A 25,750-nucleotide genomic window follows, 5' to 3' on the forward strand; every position below is an offset into this window, starting at 1 on the left:
GTTGTATTCGATGCAGAAAGCGGTAATTGGAGAAAACAAGGAGTATTGGGAGGGAGCCGTGCAGCAGGAGAAAGAGGGAGGCATGGGTGGAGAGGCGAGGAACAAGCAAGGGCTTATGTGCTTATATTATTTTAATCTCTGAGGCCGGGTCCAATGTAAGCAACACAGGAGTACTGACCATTACTTCAATCACAGCCAGATCAATGCCTGCACTGTTTCAGCCATTGCCATTAGACATTTCATTACATTTGAACCAATAAAGGGTAAATACATAGGCAGACTTTAGCATCTCACATTTTCATCTTGGGATTACTTTAGTGCACCGTCAGTGGCCAACAGCAACAGCGCATTTGAAAAAGTGCTCTTCTTTTTACTGTGGGCTTCCTCAGGTAATCAATGGCTTGTCGTGACTAAGCAATGTAGACTTGTGCTCACAATTAAAGTCACATTTAATCAGCAATAGTAGTATTAGATATAGTTCTTGCACAGACTGTTGCATCAAAATATAGCACAAAGGTTCTCATCAAAGACAGACAGAGGAGGTTGACAGATTTGTAATTTTGTTTTATAAATATAATTGTATTGTTGCATCCATGGATTGCCAAAAGAGTTTGACTATAATACACATAATTCATTGGTACACGCTCAGCTAATCTGACACACCAAATGCGCTGGAGCATCAACTGTGAAACTGCCCGGGGAATTGAGAAATGTGCTCATACCACCAGGTGTGTTTTGCTAGGTGTGCAGTAGCTTTAGTTGTTGAAGGTGTGGGCCCAGCCATTTTTTCCAAAGGCCATCACAGGGTCAGCGGTTTAAGGGTGGTCTATGGTGCAGAAAGGAGTACAGTGAAGGCGGGGCCCTTCCTGGAGGCTGCCAGCAGATGGAGGCACGGATGGAGAGGGACCACCCACTCAGGAGTCCACACTACATTGGCAATTCATCTTTTTCATCTCAATATCAAGGTGACTTGGTTTCTTTTTTGCATAGCTCCTTTTCTCAGAAGACATTTTGACATGTCACAGTTGGAAAAGCACAGATGCAAATGATAAGATGTATTGCTGGCTGAAGGCCATTTAGCTGCTTCAGCTTAAGGGTCCTGCTTTTCTGTAAGCTGGCTCACATTGACATGACGGGGGACATTTGAAAAGAACATTGTTACTGTTATTAATAACAAAAACGCTTTTTCTACGATGCAAGTGTCTGAAGTAAAAACAGGCCTCATGGTGCAAAATTAAAATGAACGGATAAAGCACATGTCACGATAAAGGGATATATCTTTCAATTCAAGGATTTATTGTCATGTGCAAATTAGCTACAGTTTAGATATGGCAATGAAAAACTTAAGTCACAGGCTTCGACAGCGCAACATGAATATATATAGGAAATAAACAAATATAACAGATACAACAGATAACAGAGTGTGTGTGCATGTATATCATTCTGCATAAGTGTTTATAATTATTTTATATGTGTCAGATTTAAGGGTTTGTGAAAAGTATTATTTCATTTTGAATGCGGTTGGCAGCTCTTTATCTTCGACCCCTTCCATATAGTCAGAAGTGCATCATGTTATTCTACCAGTATGGCTTCATTTTTTCACCTCTGTTCTCTAGTTGCATCACATCACTATTCATTTTTAAAGCCAGCATCAAGTAGCACAATGTGTTGCATCAATTATTTGAAAGTTGATATGGAAATGTCATATCAACTTTATTCATTACATGTTACTTGTTAGACAGTATTCAGTAATATATTCTCTGTTACATTGCAATGCTGAAATTAAGCACAGTAAGTATGTTTTCTTGCAGTATCAGAACATGATGTGCATGCCAAGAAAAGCATGTTATCTCAGCACATTTGAAACTAAAATATCTAGAGGCAAATATGTTTTGCTGTGAGGCTTCTTGTATACCCACATTGTAACATTATAGTCAGTACATGTAACTGCAACAGAATATGAGAGAGCTGTTTTCTTTGCATTGGCTACAGTCTTAAAACTGTCATTCAAAAATGGGTTTGTGTGCTCACTATCTCATGTAAATGATCTCTTTGTGCAGAGTGGCTCTTTTAAAAGTGTCATATCATTGTAAATGTTACATTATCACTAACAATGGGTATCTACAATTGTCAAACAATAGTTGTGGAATAAAAAGTACTATTTTCTCTTGGAAATGTGGAGTAGATGTTTAACGTTGCATCAAATGATAAAGTACAAGTTCCTTAACATTATACTTAAGTACAAATCTTAAGTAAATATACTAAGTTACTTTCTACCACCGAGACTCATGTACTGTAGAGTGTGTGACCATCACATACTTTGTAGCATCTACAATGTATTTATCTCAGGTAAAAACTATGAATTCATAACAACATTTTCATGAAATAAGAGATCAAGTTGCTGCAAATTATGTTATTTTAGTTACCAGACAAGGTTTTAATTCAATATTATAAATGTTTATAAGAGCAATCAATAGTTAACCTAAAGAGGTTTTTTGAAAACAACTTCATACTGGTCGATGTTAGTGTATCTACATTATCTTTATAGTGCTGTATAGTGTCCTTACTGTAAGGTAATTATTATATGTACAGCACTTTGGCTCGACCAAAAATCGTTTTAAAAATGTGCTATATAAATAAAACTTGATTTGATTTGATCTTTAGATATATAAAAACCTTGAATAATATACACTTTTGTTTTGGCTCTCCTGTAAAGTTAGGAAAAGGTCACTTGTGCCCTTCATCTCTAGACCCTTCAGTGATGTGTCTTCATGTGGCTTACAAAAGGTAGGATAGTGGGTGGCCATTGGTCACAGATTCATAGCCTTCACAGAGCATTCGTTAAATCTGGTGGATACTTGTTTCACTTACATAACTCCCACGTAGTTACATCTCATTACTTCCAACAAACAGCCAATTCATATAGCGAGAGGTTCCTGTCCCCCAGAGTCCGCACTGAATACCTGCAGTGTTATGCTATGTATTCCAGCTGAATCATGATTCTCAGACCACGGATTTATTCAATCAAAGCTGTGTCTAGGTGTTAGCAATGTCTGGGATAAGTCAAGTTACATACGGCAGACACTGGAATAACTGTCATCGGCCATACAAACCTGAACATGCAGGCTATTTTTGTGTTAGAGTACATGAAAGAAGACAAACAAATGCCATGGTATGTGCTGAGAGTGGGTTTGAGAGAAAAACGTTCTGTACGTTCACTAAAAGTCTGATAACATTATATCAGAATCAGAATACCTTTATTAGTCCCACAGAGGGGACCTTTACATTGTTACAGCACAGGAAGCTTAATGTTACATGCATTCAAAAGTATTAAAGTAAAAAAAAAGTTATGATATAATAAAAAATATAATAAAAATAAATAAAAAGTTACACAATTTACAAAATACATGTTGGAAATTATGTTGGATTACACACAAAAAAGTTGAAGTGCATGTGATTTATTATTGATGTGTTCATCAACAATTATTGGATCATTCTATCAAAAGAAGTTAAAATGTTAAATCTACCAGCAAGATGTATAACACATTACAAAAGTGGAAAAAAACAAGAAAACTAAATACAAGAGAGTATTTGATCATTGTTAATATTCATATTTGTGTAAAAAAGCAACTCTTTTTAAAGTCCAATACAAATATTTTTCATAGTGGTTGAGAAAGTGGGACCACTAGGCGTGGAGGAAGAGGAGGGGGTCCTTAAGTAGGAGCAGACTTTATCACTCTCCTCCTTTCTAGTGGTGGTACTTTCTCTCACCTTTTTCCTCCCTGATCATAACCAACAAGTCTGTGTGAGCTTTTACATTTAGATGGAGGGAGCAACATAAAGAACGAGATAAAGCCCAAGAAACATCAATCTTCTGGTAAGTTCCTTTTTCATTATAATATTAGAGTTGAACATCATTTTCAGTGTTATATTTGTTGGAAACAGTCATGTTGTTTAATACCGTGTTTCAGCTGCTAACAGGACCTTCTGCACTAATTGCATTGGGTGATATGATATGTTAGTCTTAGTGCAAGATGATGTGGAGTTGTTATTCCTTCTGGCTTTTACCTGAAGCTTTCTTCATTATATCAAGATTAATACTGTGATAATATAACAATTTATATTTCGTGAATGAAAAGGGGCTATTCATTCATTTGATACTGCAGCCGATTAGGCAGTTTATCTGTGCACCAAGGAAACATTTCAAAATGTTTTTGCTATATGGCACAACATCTAACTTGTTTACTTACAGTATGATTTATTTGACTTTCTGCTGTTTTAAAGCCAAAGCTGGACATATTTCTCTCGGTGGTTTTATGAGTCGTTGGTTCTGTGGATTATGTAACCTTCTGTATAGTGAAAGACTTACAGTGTCCCACAGTCCTATACAGTGCTGCTCTGTTACCTCTGCAAAGTCTCCCCAGCAGAGACCCCCAGCTCAAGTCCCCTTCTTCCTTCCTGTTTCAAATCAGCTCATTTAGATTTATACTCAGTTTGGCAAGCCATTGAATGAAGTATTTTCTGATTAAACACTGCTACAATTCTTCAGGTTTATTTATTTTGTCTTGTGTATAAGTAGACACAGTTTAGAAATGTTTTTATATTTATATTAGTTTTTATGAACTCAATATATTTTCTCGTGATGCTTACTGGTTCTAATGTCTTGCACTGGTGCTCAGAGAAAATTGGATTAGGATTGTTCAATAAACAATGTCACATAAAATAAACATTATGTTTAGTGAGATGCACAACTGCATTTTAGTAATATTTGTTGTGCCTTTATTTTGACAAGATAACCTTTCACAAAGACTGAAAACTTGCCAAAATGTGTTTCTTGGTCCAAATAAGAAATTATGTAACAATGCCACTCGCTGTATGTTACATTTCTCTCAGTGGACTCTAGTCATTGCTGTCAGGTCTCTTTTGATCTGTGTAGCATATAGCCAGTAGAGGTTTGCACAAGGTGTGAAAAGGAACTCAGTGAATGAGATGCTGGCAAAACAAAATTGCAAATCCTTTCTTCGGATAAAAAACAAGTTCTAAAATGATTTGTCATAAAATGTCATGCATTCAACTCAGTAATAACTCGCTTTTTCATTGTTTTTTCATTTCTAGGAGACACTTGGCATAATCCATTTTACAAGTGGTCGCAGAAATATTGGGGAAGAAATAATAATTTTATACTAACATACATACAAATTCACCAAAGGCAATACCATCGCAGGCTACTGCTGCTGGTTCAAAATGCTGTTTACTTTAGGAGTTCTCCTCCTTCTCACCCCATTTCCCTGCTTTCAATCCCCGACCACTGAGAGGAGAAACTCCACAGGAAGCGACGTGACCAAATCCAATGCAGTTTTCGCCCTGTCAAAACCAAAAACCACTGCTGCCCTCACCAAACAGACCCTGAAGCCAAACACAGTCAATCAAACAGTTGTATCCACTATAGCCACAGTAACAGTAAAGGCTTCTACAGTTAGTGAAGTGAAAGCTAGCAAAGACAAGCCTGCCCCCAATGTAACTCCAAAAGTTAAGTCAGCATCCACAAAGTCTGCCTCAGCCAGCGGAGCTAAAACCACCAAAGACAAACTCCAACCTTTGGTCAATCAGACCGTTTCAATGAAATCACCTTCAACCAGTGATGGGAAGACTGCCAAAGACAAGCTTGCCCCCACTGTAGTTCAAAATCAGTCAACATCGTTAAAGGCTACTCCCGCCGGTGCTAAAACCACCAAAAATAAGCCCACAACCCTTGTCAATCAGACTGTTGTAGCTAAATCTCCTTCCACCAAAGACAAGCCTGCCCTCACAGTAGATCAAAGTGCTCAGTCAACACCGGCAAATGCAGCTGACAAAGATAAGCTTGCTGCAATCAAAGCTCCCAACACTACCACTACCAAAGAAAAGCCTTCCTCTGCAAAACCAATGAAGGTGTTCATCAGTGAAGGCTGTGACTCAAACAATGGCAAAGAGCTGAAGTTGAAGCCTGGCGAGCCTCTGGTGATGACGCATAAGATCAGCTTGGTGCCTGGTGGCTGCAGCGGGGGATGTGACGCTGAGATGGCTGCGCTGCAAGGACGTGTGGCCCGACTGGAACGAGAGATGACTTCCATTAAAGAGAAATGTAGGATTCAGTCATATTGAGTAGTATATTGTATTTTAGAACTCATTAGAGATGTTGATTTAGTAATTTTGGTTGTTTTTCTTGCCGCACAGGTCCATGTTCTGCTAATTGTCCAAATGGATGTAGTGGCAATGGAGAGTGTCAGGAGGGGAAATGTATCTGCCAACAGGGATTCACCGGTCCAGACTGCAGTAAGTGTGCACAAAGAGCTGAGTCATAAAAGTAAAAGGTCTGCAGTATTTGGATTTGGTAGCATTAGAGGTAGGGCTGCTCGATTATGGGAGAAAAATTAAACTGAAAAACCAATAAAAAAATATACACTGAACAAAAATATAAACGCAACACTTTTGTTTTTGCTCCCATTTTTCATGAGATGAACTCAAAGATCTAAAACATGTTCTCTTTACACAAAATAACCATTTCTCTCAAATATTGTTCACAAATCTGAAAAAATCTGTGATAGTGAGCACTTCTCCTTTGCCGAGATAATCCATCCCACCTCGCAGGTGTGGCATATCAAGATGCTGATTAGACAGCATGATTATTTCACAGGTGTGCCTTAGGCTGGCCACAATAAAAGGCCACTCATAAATGTGCAGTTTTGCTTTATTGGGGGGGTCTGGGGGGGGTCCGAAAACCCTAGGGTTAAACCCTAACCCTAACATGTCACCCATTGAGCATGTTTGGGATGCTCTGGATCGGCCTATACGACAGCTTGTTCCAGTTCCTGCCAATATCCAGCAACTTCGCACAGCCATTGAAGAGGAGTGGACCAACATTCCACAGGCCACAATCAACAACCTGATCAACTCTATGTGAAGGAGATGTGTTGCACTGCGTGAGGCAAATAGTGGTCACACCAGATACTGACTGGTTTTTGGACCCCCCCAGACACTGAGGCTGTGTGAAGTTGCTGGATATTGGCAGGAACTGGAACACGCTGTCGTATACGCCGATCCAGAGCATCCCAAACATGCTCAATGGGTGACATGTTAGGGTTAGGGTTAGGGTTTAACCCTAGGGTTTTCGGACCCCCCCAGATAAATAAAGCAAAACTGCACGTTTCAGAGTGGCCTTTTATTGTGGCCAGCCTAAGGCACACCTGTGAAATAATCATGCTGTCTAATCAGCATCTTGATATGCCACACCTGTGAGGTGGGATGGATTATCTCGGCAAAGGAGAGGTGCTCACTATCACAGATTTTTTCAGATTTGTGAACAATATTTGAGAGAAATGGTTATTTTGTGTGTATAGAAAATGTTTTAGATCTTTGAGTTCATCTCATGAAAAATGGGAGCAAAAACAAAAGTGTTGCATTTATATTTTTGTTCAGTGTATATATATTTGAAAAAAAAAGGAAAAAGTAATAATAATAATAACAACAGAAAAATCGTTTTATTTCGATTACGTTGTTTTCATAGTCGTTGCAAGCCATAATCGTAATTGCGATTAAAATACGATTAATTGAGCAACCCTAATTAGAGGCACATAATTGTAAGTGAGATAATTGTATCTTTAACTCTCATTCATACTTTAATTGTAACCTCTACTCTGCAATTTCAGAAACTGCCAAAGGAAAGGTCGAGGTAACCATGGAAACAATGACCAAGCAGTCGAACAAAGACAAGGAAAACAAGAAGGAGAAAATCAACACAGTAGAAAACACACTTTTACAGAAGAAAGAGCAAAAGAAGGCGTCTGACGTCAAAGAGACCACCACTAAAACCAAAGTGGCTACTAATTCTAAAGGAGGTGCTAAAAAAGAATCCTCCGTTAACAAAATCACTATTACAAAGACAAGTGGCAAAAACACCATTATCCCAACACTTGGTCAGGTTCTGTTGAAACATGAGGGCAGAAAGCAGGAAGAGGCCCGCAAAGGCAAAACAACATCTAAAAAGTTCTTCCAAAAACCTGACAATAAGCTTGTTGAAGATAGAACCAAAGATAAAGCACATCCTAAAACAAACCAGCTAAAAGACCAACCTCAAACGAATGTAACTCAGAGTATTGTGAAGAAATCTAATAGCACAGCTAAAATTGTGACCATTCTGACCAAGGGTGTTGGAGCAAACAGAACCAGAACAGGGAAGGAGACCATGGAGCAGTCCACACTGGCTGAGAAGAATGTAACTCAATCATCTGGACCTAAACGCACCAAGAAAGTAAAAGTAGAAACAGCAAATGTGCAATCTTTAGACAACAGAAACACTGTACCTGGCAAAGTTGAGAAAGAGAAAGACGTACAGAAGAGTCAGTATCTAGTAAATTCAACTTTGGTATCAACCACCCATGACTCCACGAGAAAGGTGGGAGGATCTGGATTAGGCTCTGGATTAGGCTCTGTAAAGGTCGTAAACATATCCTCCTACAGCTTCACCGTCACATGGTCAGCACCACAAGGGATGTTCAAGAACTTCACCGTGATCAGAACAGAGCCCCGAACAGAGGGTGACGAAGAGAACCACGAGGAAATGGAAGAAGTAGCTCTCGAAGGAGACGCAGCCTCAACAGCTAAGAACACAACTGAAGTCCAAGTACAGAGTGAGAGCACCAACACAACTGCTGCCTCTGGTAAAGCAGCTGCAGCTAGTGGCAAAACTGAAACAAAGAGGATCTCTATGGTGGTCCCTGGCAGCGTGCGCTCTGTAGAGTTCAGTAACCTTCGGGCAAATACAGCATATGTTCTTCAAGTATATGGCTCTGCAGCTGAGAGGAAATCAAAGACTCATAAAGCAACTATAATTACAGGTAAAATAAAGTTGTATGAGGTTTCTATTTTAAGAATAATTCCTTCATTTTAGCAGGCAAAGGAGCAGCAACATGAGAATAAGAATCTCCTTGTTTTCTGTCTTCAGGGCCTGAGCCAGCCACAGAGATGGTTTTCAGCGATGTAACAGATTCTTCCCTCAATGTTTCCTGGTCCAAACCAAAGACCACATTCTCAGGCGTCAGGGTGACGTACACCAACATCATCACAGGTTTGTCAAAGCCCTGCATTTATACTGCACCTTAGCTCAAAATCCCCTACATTTCCGTCAGTGGGGATTTTTTATATTGGGAAGAGTACATGTTTTCTTTGGGATAATTGTGATTATTCTGTTAGGGGAGAGCCGCTTTGCAACCGTGGAGTCTCATCAATCTTACGTGGTTCTGTCAAAGCTGTCTGCCGGAACCTCTTACATTATCATTGTAACGACTACACAAGGCAGAACAAGTAGTGACATCCTAACATCCCTTATGACCACAGGTACTTAGATACATTTTCTAAAATCTACAGTCACTTATTGTTTGTCTTAACACATGAAAATCATATAAACACATTGTGGATTGACTCTTCACTGCAGTGCCCGCTCCTCCAACACATCTGCAAGTTGTCAATGTGACAGATACCAAAGCTGTGCTGCAATGGACACCAAGTCAGGGGAAAGTAGACCGCTTCATCATCAGCTACGAGTCCTCTAAAAGTGAGTGTGGCAATATTACCCGAATGATAAATAACAAAGTTTTCAAGATTAAATACTGTGATTATTTCTCCTTCTTGCCACAGCTCCTAATGTGACAGTGACAGTGATGCTGTCTGGAAGCTCAGTGGAGCACCAGCTGAGAGGCCTGCAGAGAGGCACGGTGTACACAGTCAAAGTGCTGAGTCAGAAGGACAGTCTGCAGAGCATGGCCATCTCTACTACTTTCACCACACCTAATCGTGAGTAGAAAAGGGAATACATTTACCAGGACAGGGATTGTTTCCTTGCCATTGTCTGCATAGTTTGTGTTTATAGTTTGCTTACTAAAAATATGTTTGTGTTTCTCAGTGGTTAAAGCCAGTGAAGTGGGAACTCGCTCTGCGGTGATAGCATGGAGAACATCCACTGTGGTTTATTACAGCTACAGACTGATCTACCAGTTGGCAGGAGAGGAGACAAAGGTCAATAATATTCGTTTATCATTCTCACATACAGTTAAAAAAAATGAATGACATTTACAAACTAAGTGTGCTTTTTTGTGTATACATTAGGAGGTGATCCTGGATCAATCCAGCACAGAGTATAAACTGACAGGGCTGTTGCCAATGTCACGCTACATTGTTCTGGTACAAGGCGAGAGAGAAGGACAATACACATCTGTTGTCACTACAGAATTCATCACAGGTGTTGTACTTCAACTAACACAGTCCCTGCTTATCTGCCCTATCAATACTTTAGCTTTATAAGTTATTCTTTTTTGTTTCATGCCTTAGGCAAACTGCGTTTCCCCTTCCCTACCGAGTGCTCTCAGGAGCTGCTCAATGGAGCTCTGCAGTCAGGAGAGGTGGATATCTACCCAGATGGAAAAGAGGGAGGAGCAGTCAGAGTCTACTGTGACATGGAGACTGATGGCGGCGGCTGGACGGTGACAAACAGTTGATATCTGAATATTTTGTGGTGAGGAAATGGCAGAATGGATTTGATAGTAAACATCTGATGTGTGTTTTTAGGTTTTTCAGAGGAGGATGAATGGAAAAACTGATTTCTACAGAACATGGAATGAATACAGCGCTGGTTTTGGAAACCTCAGCGAAGACTTCTGGCTCGGTACAGATATATCAAGTCCTTATTTTCATCGCATATGCACCAGAATATAGATTTTGAATACATTTGCCTCAACTGTTCCTTCTACCACTACTAGGAAATGAGCTCCTTCACAACCTGACCACTGTTGGCCCTGTGAGTCTGAGAGTGGATTTGCAATCTGGAAATGACACCGCTTACGCTCACTACGCCAACTTCACCATTGATTCAGCCGAGAGGCACTACACTCTTGCAGTGTCTGGCTACACTGGAACTGCAGGTAAAAACCATACTGAATGTGAAATGTGCAGTATAAACTATATTTTACTGTTAAAACGTGAATAATTCATACCTTAATGTCACTTTTTCTCAGGTGACTCCATGAGGTACCATAATGGACGTCCATTCTCAACCCGCGACAAGGACACTGATCCTCTGGGGATCCACTGTGCCAGGGCCTACATGGGAGGCTGGTGGTACAAGAACTGCTACAAGACCAACCTCAACGGTCTTCATGGCATCAATAGTAATAATCAGGTACACTTCATCAACCTGGGCATATACTATTGAACTTTAAACATCTTCTATGGTACAAAAACCTAACATCACTTTTTGTCTCTGTTCTGACACAGGGAGTGGTCTGGATAGACTGGAAAGGTAAAGACTCTTCCATTGCCTTCACTGAGATGAAGTTCAGACCGGCTAGGTTCTCTCCTGCCACCCATGGCTAAGGACAGTCTCAATACATCTGACAGAGAATAAAAGGTTCAGAAATCCAGAAGACAGTGGATCTCACAGTTGCTGCATGTCACTTTCCAACTGAAATTGCATGTACAGTGGTTTCGATAGCTTTAACGACAGCTATCAGTACATTTGATTCAATATCCAAACCTTTTTTTCTGATCTGTTATTTTCTGGAAATACACCAAAAGAGAGGGAAAATGTTTTATTTTGAATGTTGTATCTTCTGTTCTGCCTGACCGGTCCATCTCAACACAGTGTATTGAGTAATACCTTCTTCAGCACCACCACGGTATGCCACCCCACTACTACTGTTATTGAATATGCACTGTCTCACTCCATTGGAATAAATGTGGCTAATGTGGGTCTGACGTGTCCTTTTTTGGTTTTGTAACAGTGATTTAAAAAACTCAAACCCTGTGTTTAAAGAAAACAAATGCCAACATAACTTACCATTGCGTAAACTGTGAAGTGTTATCATGCCCTTCAGGAAGTCCTGGCTATATTTATCACTCTGTCTCATGTGTCGCCTTCATCTCATTATCAGATGTGTTGACATACAAAATAGTCAAAGGTCCTTGATTTGAGTGAAAACATCAACATTGTTTTAACCTGACTGGCTAAGATAGTGATGAGCAGACTATAAGTGGGGCAAGCAGTGTGCTGACAACCTTTCTGAAGAGGGACACCAGCAAGAAGACACATAATGGCAATGAAAATATCAGTGATCACTGTGGGAGCTGTGATCCTAGTTTTGCTGCTGTTGATGATACTGATTACTTGTAAGAGAGACACATCTTTAAAGGAAAACCACAAGGGAAGTAAGTTAACAGGTATTTATCTATTTGTTGCCAATAACTGTATATTTTAACAAACTGGTTGTACAATAAAATGAACAGGACATTTTCTCAAAGCACCAAACAATAGTGAACCCCTGACCTGGGTGAGTTCTAATGGATTTTATTATGCATTCCTCGTTTTACCTTTTTCTTTCCAAAATCTTTCATCCGGTAGTTAAAGATGGACTGCTGCAGAATCTCCATCAGTTGCTCCCCCTCTCCTCGTCTCCTTCCCTCCCAGGTCCTCCCAGCTTCTTCCTGATAGGCAATATGATGGAGCTGACACATGATCATCTGCCAATTCACCTGACCAATCTGGCACAGCGGTATGGAAACATCTACCGCCTGAAATGTGGAAACACAAGTAAACATCCCATTTCAGATTGATGGATTTTGCACAACTTTTTAAAATGTGTTTTCTCTAGATAGTACAAAACCCTGTTGTGTTTTTCAGCCATGGTGGTACTAAACAGTAGTGATTTCATAAGAGAAGCACTGGTGAAAAAATGGTCAGACTTTGCAGGGAGACCAGTTTCATACACAGGTAAACAGCTTGAAGCTTTTTGCAATGTGTGCTTTGTGTGTGCATAATCATTGTATCATTGTTTAACCCCTCCTGACTTGAATTAGGTGATATTGTGTCTGGGGGAGGGCATACCATCTCTCTGGGGGACTATAATGAGGAGTGGAGGGCACACCGTCGCCTCGTCCACAGTGCTTTGCAGCGTTGCTGCCAGCAATCGTTGCATAGTGTGATCGAAAGACAGGCGCTGCATCTGAGAAAGGTACAGAACAAAAGAGAAACTAATTATACAACAGTGGATTCACTATTTGAAACACATAATGGCCTGTATGTGATGGCAGAACAAACAAGATGTTGGGGGTATTTCCAGAGTGGTCAGACTCAAAAGACAAAGCATTGTTTGTTCGCTGTTTAGGTGTTGATGGACTATCAAGGCAGCGCTGTAGATCTCTCAGAGGATTTCACAGTGGCAGCCAGCAATGTCATCACCACTTTGGCTTTTGGAAAAGAAGTGAGTATCCTTCTTCCCACAGCAAAGTTTTATCCTCGGAGGCTCGAAGAGGGATTGCAAAATCTGCTTTGCATCAATGAACAGTTGAGGTTGTGGCATACGAGTGCTTGGTTGCCTGTTTATGTTACCCTATTTAGAAGCTTATATTCCATTAGTGAACTTATAATGTACTATTTTGTTACTGAACAGTGCATTTTTCTGTTAGGATATGTTAAAAAATGAAACAAAATTATATTTTCGATCTGTTTTCTAGTATAATAAGACTTCTTCGGAGCTGCAGCAGCTGCACAGCTGTCTGAATGAGATTGTTGCCCTGTGGGGCTCCTCCTGGATTTCTGCTCTGGACTCCTTTCCACTGCTCAGAGTCAGTAAATATTCATTCTTGACCAAAGATCGCAAGAAAAACCAAAACATCTTTTGAGTGAGAATTCACAGATTACGTAATTTGTTCTCTCAAAGAAATTGCCCAATCCTGTATTTTCCCGTCTTCTGAGAGAGGTGGCCAAGAGAGATGAAATTATAAAGGAACATCTCAACAATTACAAGGTCAGTAAAAACAAATGTCAAAGATGCCAAAAGAATGACAACAAATCATAGTGAAATGTCACAATCATAAAATGAGACATTTGCACTATATTAGCCTTTGGGGAGATCAGATTGTTTTGTCTGTTTAAAAATTGTATTATAGTGCAAAGTTCAATAATTGCAACAAACCCAAGTATATTTTCATTGTGTGCGCATCCAGAAAAGTGGATGTATCCAAGCTCTGTTTTTTCCTTATATATATTTTAATCAGCTGTTGCTTTGTCACATGTGCAGTCACAAGACAAAATACATCAGGATGCCATCACAGGATCACTCCTACAGGGCCTTGAAAAACAGCACAACACAGAACATGGAGTGGTAGGTACAAATTACAGAATTCCAGGGGAGCACAATTCAAATTGCACTGGGAATTAAGTTAGCTTAACTGAAGACTTAAAATGTATTGAAAATGTAATGTACTATGAAAAATACTAAACAAAATGTCTTCAGCGCCTGACAGATATTCATGTTCACATGGCCACTGTGGACCTTCTCATCGGGGGAACAGAGACCACTGCAGCATGGCTCAACTGGACTGTGGCCTTCCTGTTGCACAGGCCAGAGGCAGGGCACATCTCCACATTAAACACTGTATATATACACACACTGGGCGATGATCTAATTGCCTTTCTAAGCTCTTTTTTAAATCTTCAGGTGCAGACCAAAGTGTATGAAGAGATGTGCACAGTACTAGAGGGACGATACCCCAAGTACAGTGACAGACACAGACTTCCTGTCCTGAGCGCTCTCATCAACGAGGTGCTCAGACTGAGGCCAGTCGCCCCGCTGGCTGTGCCACACAGAGCCATCAGAGACAGCAGGTCAGCTGAATCATGTGCAGTGATGATGAAATTAATGAAGACAAGTGGCTACTTATCGAGATATTTTGTCTATAAGATCCTATTGTTTTACTGGCATTGGTAGAGGTGGTTACATTACAGATAGTTTCGAAAACTGCCAAAAACCCATGTTTATCCGATATTACACTCATAATATTTGTTTGTTGGTCCAATACCAGAGCATTGTGAATTCTGAAATCTTACCCACTTGGCACTGCTTGAAGCAATGCATACATTAAGATGAAGAATGAATTGCATTAAATAGTGTATGCAAAAAGTTTGGCTTTGTTTTGGCAAATCAAGTAAATCATGAATATATTAAAAGCTAGTAAGCAACAAATTGTATAAATGTGTTGTTTCCAGGTTTGTAAGTTTGCATCTGGATCCAGATTTTAAAAAATGCAAACTAATGGTTAGATAACTATATTGACAAAGCTACTTTGGTCCTCTTGCGATCAGGTTTTTCAGTCAGCAGGTATACACAAAGGCCACTTGTATGGATGAAAACACTGTTTTACTTTGCATTAGTGCAAATGTATAACTCCTACACATGTTTAGTATTGCAGGTTACTTCATCCCGAAGAACACAGTCATCATTCCTAATCTTTTTGGAGCTCACCATGATCCTGCAGTTTGGTCTGACCCATACAACTTCAAACCAGGTACTGTTCCAACTGTGAGGTGAAGTGCATTCCTTTCACTTGGCTCAGCAGATCTCAAATAAAGTAGCTACTCTCTCTTATTTGTCAGAGCGATTTCTGGCGGGAGGAGGAGGCTCCACCCGTGCCCTGATTCCTTTCGGAGGGGGGGCTCGGCTCTGCCTGGGGGAGTCCGTGGCCAAAATGGAGCTCTTTCTGTTCACTGCCTACTTGCTGAGAGATTTCCATTTCATCCCTCCTGAGAATAAAGCCTCTCTGCCCGACCTGAGAGGGGTTGCCAGTGTTGTCCTCAAGGTCAAACCCTACACAGTTGTAGCATGTCGGAGGCCTGAGACTAATCCCTGAACTACAGAGGGTGTACTGCTTGCTTGTTGCTTAAACATATTATTTCTGTGAAAACAAATACTTTTTTTAACAAACTTTTAAATGTAAGTATCATTACAGAACCTTCATTGGTATGTCTAATCAACACATTTTTATATTTGGCTGCGGTATTAAATATCCTGATTAAAATGGTCAATTATTGGGTTTATAGCTCCGAATGTATTAAAAAGTTATATTCAACCATCTATATTGAGATGTATATATAAACATTTGTTTATTTGTTTAGTATTAAAGGGCGAATCAAACTGCATAAAGATTGTATATGCAAAAATAATCAGCCTCAGAATCAACCGTGGAGGAGGGAAATTATATGAGTCATCATCAATCATATTTTTCCTAAAATATAAACAAGAAGGATCCGTATAAGGATATCTTGATCAAATAAACACAGTTCAAGTGAAGCTGCATTTGAATGAAAAAATAGATTCCAAACCCAGAAATTGTACACTGAAAACTTGTAAAAGATACTACTAGATTGAATAATAGAATATATGTAAGAGAGTCTGACAGCACCACCCTGTGGACCAACACTGAGTATGCTACAGAAAGTGAAATCACTTCCCTCCTGAAGAAAATGTCCAGTTGACTCTGAGGTTACCACTCCTCCTCCCTTGGTTCAAGGCACATCTGGTAAAAGTGTGTGTAGCATTTATACATTAATTATGTTCTGCATCAATCTGATGAAAGATAACCACAATACCAGTGTATAACTAGAGGCTTTTGTTGTTTGCACACGTGATAGAAAGGGGATATATTACATTTAAAGCACACAGTAGGCATTTGTGTGTATAGTGGCTACAGTTTTTTTATAAAGTTGAAGGCATATCGTGCAAAGATGAACATGGGCCTCTTCTGGGCCAGTCTTAAAATAAAAAATGATTCATTTCCTTAACATGTGACTTCTGTCATCAGAGGATTTAGCAATATTGGAATAAGCAAGACAATCTAGGAGAAGACATATTCTATTAGAAGGATGGCATATTTTTCATGGATAAGAGTCTTCTTTCTCTCACCAAGGCAGCTGCTGGATTTCAGTCATTTGGTAAATATACAGAATATAATGTCTTCTGATCTGTTTATGATTGGTAATGTTGGTCTTAGTTGACTAAGATTACTTTAGCCAATTATTCAGTTTTACTTTATTTCTTTAATGCTAAAATACTTATTTCTAAGAAACTTATGAGCACATCATTTTTTCCATTTAACAGATCTGTCAATTAAATTGTATGAATGTTAGTTGACTAACTTCTTCAGTCGAGGACAACCACAAAACATCAAGTAACTACAATAATAGTGCATCAAAAAGAGGGATTCGCCAACACTATTGAAGGGTGGGGGGTAGGAGTATAGTACTATATAAAGTAGGCTTTAATGCATTACCATGACATACAGATGTGACTAGATGTGAAACTACATCAGCTGCAGCCACAAACAAAACCCAATATGTGTGTAGAGCATGCACACAACCACTAGCAATGTTGATTTGGAGGGATACAACGGTCCATGTGTGTTGGTGTACTCATCTTTCTGAACGCGTCTGCACTGAAAACTCCTCCACAAATCCGCACCAGGTCCAATTCCTCAGCTCATTCATTATCAAAGCATGTCCTTTTATCCCACTGAAGAAAGAAGTTTACCAGAGAATCCAGAAAACAAGTACATTTTAAGATGTTAGCATGCTAGCCACACCCAGCATGCACCTGTTCACAAAACGTTGTGGGTGTGTTTGATTTAGGTCGCCCAGCGTACTGTAATGCTGCATAAACTGGTGCTTAATCTCAGTAGCCACATTTCAACCTCCTTTGTGGTACAAATAGGGGCAAAAATGCTCCCATTAGGACGCAATTCTTTATTATGTTGCGGATACGGATTATATAGGCCGTCGAATGTGACTTTAGCAAAGTAAATTACAGTGATGCAAATTAGTCGCTTTTCGGCGCCTCACGCTTTTTTAACGCTGATTTGGGTGATTTGTGTAATTCGTGGAGAATTAAAAAAGAAAGGTTCCCCACCCCTGCTGTAAATAATAATAAAAACCCTTGATTTATAGCTTAACATATCTGTCTCCTATTAATCTGAGTAGCATATATTATAAAGAATAGCCAGTTAATTGAAGCATTATAGCACAAGCCTTTGTCAGATGGTATATTACGCTGTTTTTTTTCTGCTTCGAATAGTTTTCTCTTTTTTCACCATACCTGTGTTTGCATCAATGAAATTAGGCTACTATAGGATTTCAAAAGATAGGTCTAAAAGTAGTCCTATTACTAATAATTAAAATTATACTTTTTTTTTCTTACTAATAATCTGAAGCAAATGTAATTTCAATGTTATTATACTTCCAAACATGGTTATTAACAAGATCAGTTCATAATGGAGGCGACCAACTTCCCACTAAAATGTGCTCTCACAAAGTAAATGAGATTGTTCAACCAACTTCCATGACATGGGAATTAAAATAAAATGCAGATAACATTACTTTACCATGTGGCATGCCCTCAATCAAACACTGCTCCTCTGTAAACTGGAACATGGCTGGAGAATTTCATACAGTCACTGAGGTGGTGAAAGCTGGAAGGGTGACGGCCCCCGAACGGGTAGCCCTGCTAAAAGACTGCTCTCTGAAGATTAACCAGTACCACCATGTCCTCGATGATGCAGTGCACGACTTTACTCTTGTGACAATGGAGTGCTCAATTCAAAGGTTTCACTTCAGATTCTTAAAGGTAAGTGACTCAAACCATTCTTGAACAATTTCAATTAAATATCACAGTAGTCACATGTGTGAACTAATAATGTTCATTCCTATAGTTGTTGAGAACCCGAATCCTATGGAAGACACAATAGAACTCCAGTGTTTCCTCAATATGTATAGAGGACGTGTTGCTTGTAACAATAAAGGGATACATATCAAGTGGATCACAGAAGATAATACACAATTAAACGGGGATATATTTCAGTTCAAATATCCCTCGAAATGCTTCTCTAAACTGATCATCACTAAAGAACGTACAGACCATCACAGAAAATGGAAATGCCAGCTGACTCAGAATGAAATGGCCACCATCACTTATACAACAACAAAGGTACCAAACTCCACTTCCAGATTCCACATAAACAATGTGGTTTACCATGCACAAAATGTAAGCTCTGTTTCCCCTCAGATGGCATAGAGGAAGTGTTCACTGCAGTGGGTGAGTCAGTAGGCGCTTTCACACCGCAGTACTTTTCCCACAAAGGTTCATGAGAACTTAGTTAATCAGAACTCTTTAGTTCAGATGAACTAAGTAAAGATCGCGTTCACACCGGAATAAATCCATGGGCGTGGATTAGGCAAATGAAGCCGCTGACGTCACTTCTTCCCTTTCTGTTTTGGGTTTACTGGCAGGCCGCAAACAACTTTTATTGTTTATTTATTTTTTTACTTCACTGCCGCCCAAAATCCCCGGCCGGAAGTCCCCGGAGTTGGGGACTGGCTTCAGTAGAAGCGAAGCTTTCCGAGTAAATCGCCAGAACGCCGACACCTCCTCATCTCCACCGCTCCCATGTTTTATTTTGTGTTGCCATAAATTACTCTCTCTGCGTTTCTGCGCTGGGCTAATGCTAATAATGCTAATGCGAGGATAATAAAATGGTGGCTTCGCAACACTTTTTTTGAGTTTTACGGGGCGTGGTTTGCAATCCGCCCAGCCAATCAGAAATATAGCTCTTTTCTCACAAGAGAGCCACATGAGAGTCCCTGCTCTCTAGCAGTGACGGAAAAGGGGGTAAAAAGGATCTCATTAACTAATTGTAGTTCCGGCTCTTTTTGGTTTGAACGTATGAACGCGACATTTCGGAACTATATATCGGAACTAAAGTGGGAAAAGTACTCCGGTGTGAACGTGGCTAATGTCACTGTCATGTAGAAACACTTCCTCCCTCAGCATGGGCGTGAAGTGGGCTGTGGGTGAAAGGACCCTGACAGATGATAATATCTTGCTTTATGGAGGCCAAATAGAGGCATTGCATTTGAATAAAGACTCATCACTTGTCATTACCAAAGTGGGGGCTTTAAATGCAGGATAATACCACTGTTCAGACTCTACAGATGAGCAAAAGGTGTTTAACAAAATCAGGCTGCATACCCTCGATGGTGAGTATTGACACTCTATAAGTGCCAATACAGAGCATGCTGTATTACTTTGCTATTAAATCCTTTTCTATCATGTTTGTCTTTACAGTTACTTCAGAGTGTGTGCCAGGAGGAGATCATCTCACATTGTGTGCTCACCTGCTCTAAAGAATGTGGAAAAGACTTCAATTTACTTTGGTCTGGAGGAAACCACAATAGCTGGCAGAGCGGTTTAATACATGTCAATAACACTCTTCTAAACAAGCTGTTTCTCCCAGTGCTTTCTCTTACTGGTGAATTAACTTGCTCTATACACTCTAAAAAGAATTGAGGCGACCTTTCACCTCCACTTAATTAAATGCATGGTTGCAAGATAAAAATGTGAGTTAATTGATTTAGATAAACATTTTAAGTTGCCAACATTAATTTATAAGTTGTGTTGACGTAATAATGTTGGTAATTACATCAACTTGATATTGTGTGTAATTTGAACTCTGATTTCTGGGTTAATTGACTTAAAACTCAATTCAAGTTGTACTAAGTAATGCAGTTGGCTTGATAACTTAATTGTTCTACACCTTGAGTTAAGTATTTCAAGTCCACTCCCACTTAACATGCCTGGACAAGTTCCGACAGTTAAGACAAATAGAAATATTACACAAAGGACATTTTAAGGTGAGTGTCATCTTTTGTCATTCAAATACAGCAGATACTGTAGCCTTGTAGTTGCACTGTATAGGCAAATTGCTGTTTGACCTGAATTAGCATCCTTTGAACTGAATAGTTCTGTGAGAGGATACAAAGTAGTAGAGGCTACTGTGAGAGTAAAAATACTTTGGTTACTATTGTGATATCGCTTGCAAGTTGCTGGCAGTCACCCATTCAGAATATATTCATTTAGGTAATTTCTCTTTTTTTCCTTTTTCAAAAATAGAACAATACACTTGAAGTACGCAGAGAACTATAGCCATCCGCTGCCTTGTCGTGTACCTTGGAGAAAAGGAAGAGGACCTTTTCAAGGAGTTTAGCGACGTAATTCAAAATCTTGAAATAAAATAAAATCCATGGGCACAGTGTAAAAACACAGGACAAAAGCACTGCTCTCTGTCAGTTACATTTTGAAGCATATTGCACTTTTGGCCACGCCCTAATCAATAATATCTTAGCAACGTTCAGCATGGATAGGTGTTGACAGCAATGGCATGGGGAAAGGATTGTGTAACATTTAAAAAGTGGCTTCTGCTCTTCACTTAACCAGTTCAAATATTGTATAGAACCTGCAAAAAAGATGAGAAGACAAACTAAATCTTGCACGGTTATGATTGACCAAATCTGTCCACATGCATTTAAACACTAGGCAAAGTACTCAAAGCCACCTCTGTGTGTCTTCAGGACCACATTGCCATGATGAAACACACATGCAGACTCAATAGGTGAAAACAATACCAGCGTTGCTTTAGCAGCTGGTAATAATGGCTCTGAATTTGCTAAGAGTGACAGTTTAAAAAGTATGCAATTACCTAATTCATTATCTCTTATGCGCTAACCTATTATTTAATGTGCTTCAAAAGGACATGAATATCGCCTTCATCAGTAACCGGTCCACCCCAGGATGGCAACCATCATGGTCGAGGGAAACAAATGAATGAGCAAGCATTCTGCGTTAAATGTGTTCATACTGTTTGAAACAATGACTGTCGGCAGTGTAAACATCTTTGTTACATCATTTGTGAAATTGATGTGTGTGATCTGCAGATTGGTGGCCATTGAGAGTTTGTTTCTGTAGTTTTACAAAAACTTTACAGATTTTACATATTTGGCACTGGTTTTAAATATGCAAAGGCCTCTAACTTCGATGTGATGGCAGCATTTATTTGCTGTGTCCCCATTTCCCACGGTAATATGGCTAATGTGTTTATTTATTATTTGTGGGGCAATTGAAATTTGTGTTATTTATCTTTTTTTTCAAGATTTAACTGAAGCTCAGCGCAAGTTCTTTCAGGAAGACTGGGTGTATATACATTCACTCCGCAGCAGCATATAATCAGCTCATCACAGGCGTTCTCTTTAACCTATTACATTTCACCTCATTCTCCAGCAGCCAATCAACGTGCTGCAGCCAAAGTATAAAATGGTTCTCCCCTCTCCTGCAGTCAGCTGTGATTTCAGGTGTTCATGCACCTTATCATATGGCATGTGTCAATACATTTTCAAACAAAATGAATTCTCTCCTAATTGAAACATCATATGTTGAAATAAACAACTGCAGTTCAAAATAAAAAATGAATTGCCTAATATTTTTGTTGTGGAATCAATTAATTTCTTTCTTTAAAAGGCAAAAACATGAAAAAGCTAAGAAAAAAAAACTATTGAATAAAATATATTTGGAGAAACTTAATTTATAAATGGTTGTCAACTTAAAAGCGTGTGTTCACAATGATGGTAATTGAGTACATACAACTTAAAATTCCTTTTAAATCATGTGGTAAAACTAGTCGGAACAACTTAATCTTTTGAGTAATCAACTTCAAAACTTGTGTTTATGCTACCAATTATTAATTAAGTGGTAATTAAAAACACCTCTGATTGTAGAGGAAAATCCTTCTCCCCTAACTCAAATAACTGTTGCTTTAAGACAATTTTATTAGAAGTTGTTTAACTCAATAAACATCGATGCAAACTGTTGCGTTGATTTTCTTTGTTGAGCCAAGGCAATTGTTTTTAGAGTGTACAAAGAGAGGGGGGAGTCATCGCGTCAAAGAAATTACGCTCTATTTTATTGACCGTAAGAGTATACCTTGTGCTAATGTTGCCTTTTCTCCTAAATAAATTCAACAAATGTGTATGGGAAACTAAAAGTGATAGTTATTCCACATCTGCAGTTCTGCAAACGCCAGGGTAGCTGTTCCTCTAGCCCTCTTGATGTGTGTATCTGCCATTGGACTTTACATGTACATGAAGAGGAAGCACAACACAAATAGAGGTAGTGAGAGTGGTTAAGGAGCTGCACAACTTTTAGTACATCTACTGTATGATAATGAAATGACACCTACATGGCTGCTGTTGTCTCTTTGCAGAAAACGAACAGCCAAGTATTGGAATGGTAAGAGATACAAATGATTAAATAACCTTTGTGTCTGATATTCCAGTGATATAACTCCAGTGTTTCCCTACACAGACTCATATTTACGAGGTCATTCAAGACAAACATATTGAGGGACCACACCAGCACAGGCACACCGAAAGAGGAGCTGTCACCACAACAGACAGTTTTTATGATTTATTACAGGCTGTAAACTAAAGCATAATAAAAATGTATAACATTGATTGCAACTATCCATTGTTTTAAATAAGAATACTTTCTTGTAACAGAACTCTAGATCAGTTCTTATGACTCCTTTTTAATGATCATTGAAAATCCGACAGATATTGATTTAAATTGGATAACATATTAAACGACATTTGTAATCTTCAACAGGCCTTCATAGCAATTAAATTAATATAGAACATTAGATGAATGAACAAAACAGTGTTAAACTATATTCAACATTCAAAGTGAAAGCTAGCATTGTTCATGTTTCACAGTGTACACATTTTCCATGCTGCTCCATATACGTCTTAGTTTCTCTCCCTCACAAGACACACACTTTACAGGTTAGAAGATGTTACATATTTATGATGTGTAAATATAAGCAGGAGAATCACAAGGTCAATCTTCTTTTATGTCTTGAGCAGACGGAGAACTACTCATTCCAGACTGCAATGAAGGACAGAATTGTGTTATTTGTCTATTTGGATATACTGAGAGTTAAAGTTTGATTTTAAAAGAGTAGTTATAATTTGAGTTACTCACAAGTACACTGGTTTTCATCTGGGAAGTGTTGGTATAGCATGTTGAATTGATCGTTTGTACGGTCTGTGTGATACAGTGAAAAAGTTGTCAGAGAAGTGGAAAACAAACCCAAAGCGGTCATAGTTACTATAAGAAAATAGTTAGAATATAAGATGGTGCTCACTCTCTGAAAGGGTGTTCACAATCTCATAACCACCATACTCTATAGGAGAACCTGTTGGACAACAAGAGAACAAAAATCCATTTACACTTAACCAAACTGGAGGCTCAAGAAAATTACTGAAATAAAAGATAGATCAAACCTGCCGGAGGCCTATGAGTTTGCTGTGTAACCGTCTGGGAGTTACGTCTGCAGTAGATGAACAATCCCATCAGGGCAGCCATTATGACAATCACAGCAATGACTGAAGTCACAACAACTGTCAAAAATATTTCACTGATCCCATTCTTATCGCTTTCAACATTAATCTCACTGGTTGTCAGTCCTGTAGAGGATCCATTAGTTACAATAGCAGATTGAACACAAAATGATTCATGCAATTTAATTCAGATGTAAAATATTAGTGTTTTGTTGCAGTACCTGGAACCGCTGTGTTCACAACAACTTGTTCCTCTTCTGAAAGAAACAGAAAAGGTACATTGGAGCCATGTATGCTGTCATTTGTTGTCAGTTATAAAACCAAATAGTTTAAAATCTTACCTGGGACCAGTAGGTTAATGTCAAAGCAGCGCTGGGTTTGATCAAGCGTGTAATTACATCTGTACCAACCGCTGTCATTGTCATTCATAGACTGGATAGTTACTGATTTCCCATTTATTGCAGCACTTTTAGAGTTGAAAGGTACCGGGTTGCCTCCTTTCAGCATTGACCAGGAGATATTTGGGGGTCCTTGTTGTCCTGCTGTTATGTCCACAGGGCAGTTCAGGGTAACGGAGGTGCTGAGAGCTGCCTTTACTGGCTTGACATTTTTGCAGTCTGAAAGAGGAGAGATTTGTGTCATACTTTAGAGGGAGATATTTTTAAGAGAGCGAAAATAAGAAAGATATTAAGTGTGACATTACCTTTCACTTTCAAAGATATGTTTTTGACAAGAATAGAATCCCAGCCTTTCCAGATTTCACATCCGTACAGTCCCTCATCAGATTTTTGTGATTTTGTCAGCGTAATAGACATTTGTCCGTTTTTATCAGCTTGCCATTTCACACGTTGATCATCCTTGAATTTGGATATTTCAGGCCTGGCAATGATCACCTTAATCCGACTGGAATTTGTTGCATGTTTAATCAATTTGACTCTAAAGCACGTGTCCTTATCCGTCATTAATGGATCAGAACAAGGGAGAACTACATCTTCTTCTAGAGAAGCAGACACTAGCACTGGGGAGCCACCTTTACAAAAACAAGAGATAAAAAATAGGATTATTTAAGAACAAGACCTGTATATAGGGTTTTCCTATAGCACGCACTAAATCATTTAGTGTCAGACCTGTAAAGCAGATTATTCAAGATTTCACAATACAAGGAAGATGTCAAACATAATATTACATCAGCTATTAAAAAGGAAACGATATGTGCTACCCGTCAATTTTAAATACAGTCACAATTGGTGTATACCTATTTTGCATCCAGGCTATACAAAATAAATGGCATTCTGAATTTGGTAAATAAAATATCTAGGGACTTACTCACCTCTGCACTCTGATATTAACAGCAATAATAGCAGGAGAGGCTGTGGATAAAACGGTGCCATCTTCTGAGTAATGTAGCGGAATGGCTTTTCAAAGTTTTATTCTCTGGTAGACCTTTCACTCCTATTCTCAGTTCTCTAAGTCACACATAAGTCATCACATGAAGCTACCAGCAGAGACAAACATTACTTGTTGTTTTACCTGATTATGTGACCAATAGAGACACCATGTGGCAAAAACAAGACATTACATCTAGTTGACAAATTGAAAATAAGAGCACAAGAGCTTTTTGACTATGGGCTTCATCCTTATTTTTCAAATGATCTGTGCCGATTAGAT

General features: G+C 39.1%; 3 protein-coding genes and 1 long non-coding RNA gene across 5 annotated transcripts; 3 read left to right on the top strand and 1 right to left on the bottom strand.

Moving 5' to 3' along the window:
• Positions 1–3,760: 3,760 nt before the first annotated feature.
• Positions 3,761–11,765, top strand: tnxba (tenascin XBa). The gene is made up of 15 exons (XM_079691156.1): positions 3,761–3,877; positions 5,116–6,124; positions 6,217–6,315; positions 7,689–8,876; positions 8,984–9,106; positions 9,232–9,375; positions 9,473–9,592; positions 9,676–9,831; positions 9,941–10,053; positions 10,144–10,276; positions 10,366–10,517; positions 10,603–10,699; positions 10,794–10,955; positions 11,049–11,212; positions 11,308–11,765. Exons 2-15 carry the CDS (start codon positions 5,245–5,247, stop codon positions 11,404–11,406), a joined length of 3,630 nt encoding a protein of 1,209 aa, XP_079547282.1. The 5' UTR covers positions 3,761–3,877; positions 5,116–5,244; the 3' UTR covers positions 11,407–11,765.
• A 346-nt stretch (positions 11,766–12,111) lies between these two features.
• Positions 12,112–16,597, top strand: cyp21a2 (cytochrome P450, family 21, subfamily A, polypeptide 2). Of its 2 annotated transcripts, XM_079692316.1 has the most exons (12): positions 12,112–12,237; positions 12,431–12,619; positions 12,710–12,799; positions 12,886–13,040; positions 13,194–13,289; positions 13,543–13,653; positions 13,749–13,835; positions 14,109–14,192; positions 14,325–14,438; positions 14,529–14,695; positions 15,272–15,375; positions 15,464–16,597. In XM_079692316.1, the coding sequence occupies exons 1-12, from the start codon at positions 12,123–12,125 to the stop codon at positions 15,715–15,717; spliced, it is 1,566 nt and encodes a 521-aa protein (XP_079548442.1). In that variant the 5' UTR covers positions 12,112–12,122; the 3' UTR covers positions 15,718–16,597. The 2 variants fall into 2 exon arrangements, with proteins under 2 accessions (XP_079548442.1, XP_079548441.1); XM_079692315.1 differs by having other exon boundaries at positions 14,325–14,695.
• A 5,665-nt stretch (positions 16,598–22,262) lies between these two features.
• Positions 22,263–23,157, top strand: LOC307013029. Its single transcript, XR_013800821.1, has 3 exons — positions 22,263–22,853; positions 22,948–22,973; positions 23,049–23,157. It is a non-coding gene; the product is annotated as an uncharacterized lncRNA (long non-coding RNA).
• Positions 23,138–25,569, bottom strand: LOC307013028 (uncharacterized protein). Its single transcript, XM_079640268.1, has 8 exons — positions 25,413–25,569; positions 24,786–25,112; positions 24,424–24,699; positions 24,304–24,339; positions 24,026–24,208; positions 23,887–23,937; positions 23,724–23,786; positions 23,138–23,627 (listed from the first exon to the last, which is right to left on the bottom strand). The coding sequence occupies exons 1-8, from the start codon at positions 25,471–25,473 to the stop codon at positions 23,614–23,616; spliced, it is 1,011 nt and encodes a 336-aa protein (XP_079496394.1). The 5' UTR covers positions 25,474–25,569; the 3' UTR covers positions 23,138–23,613.
• Positions 25,570–25,750: the final 181 nt, after the last annotated feature.

This window comes from Notothenia rossii (genome assembly GCF_949606895.1).
Source record: "Notothenia rossii genome assembly, chromosome: 7".
NCBI classification, from domain to species: Eukaryota; Metazoa; Chordata; class Actinopteri; order Perciformes; family Nototheniidae; genus Notothenia; species Notothenia rossii.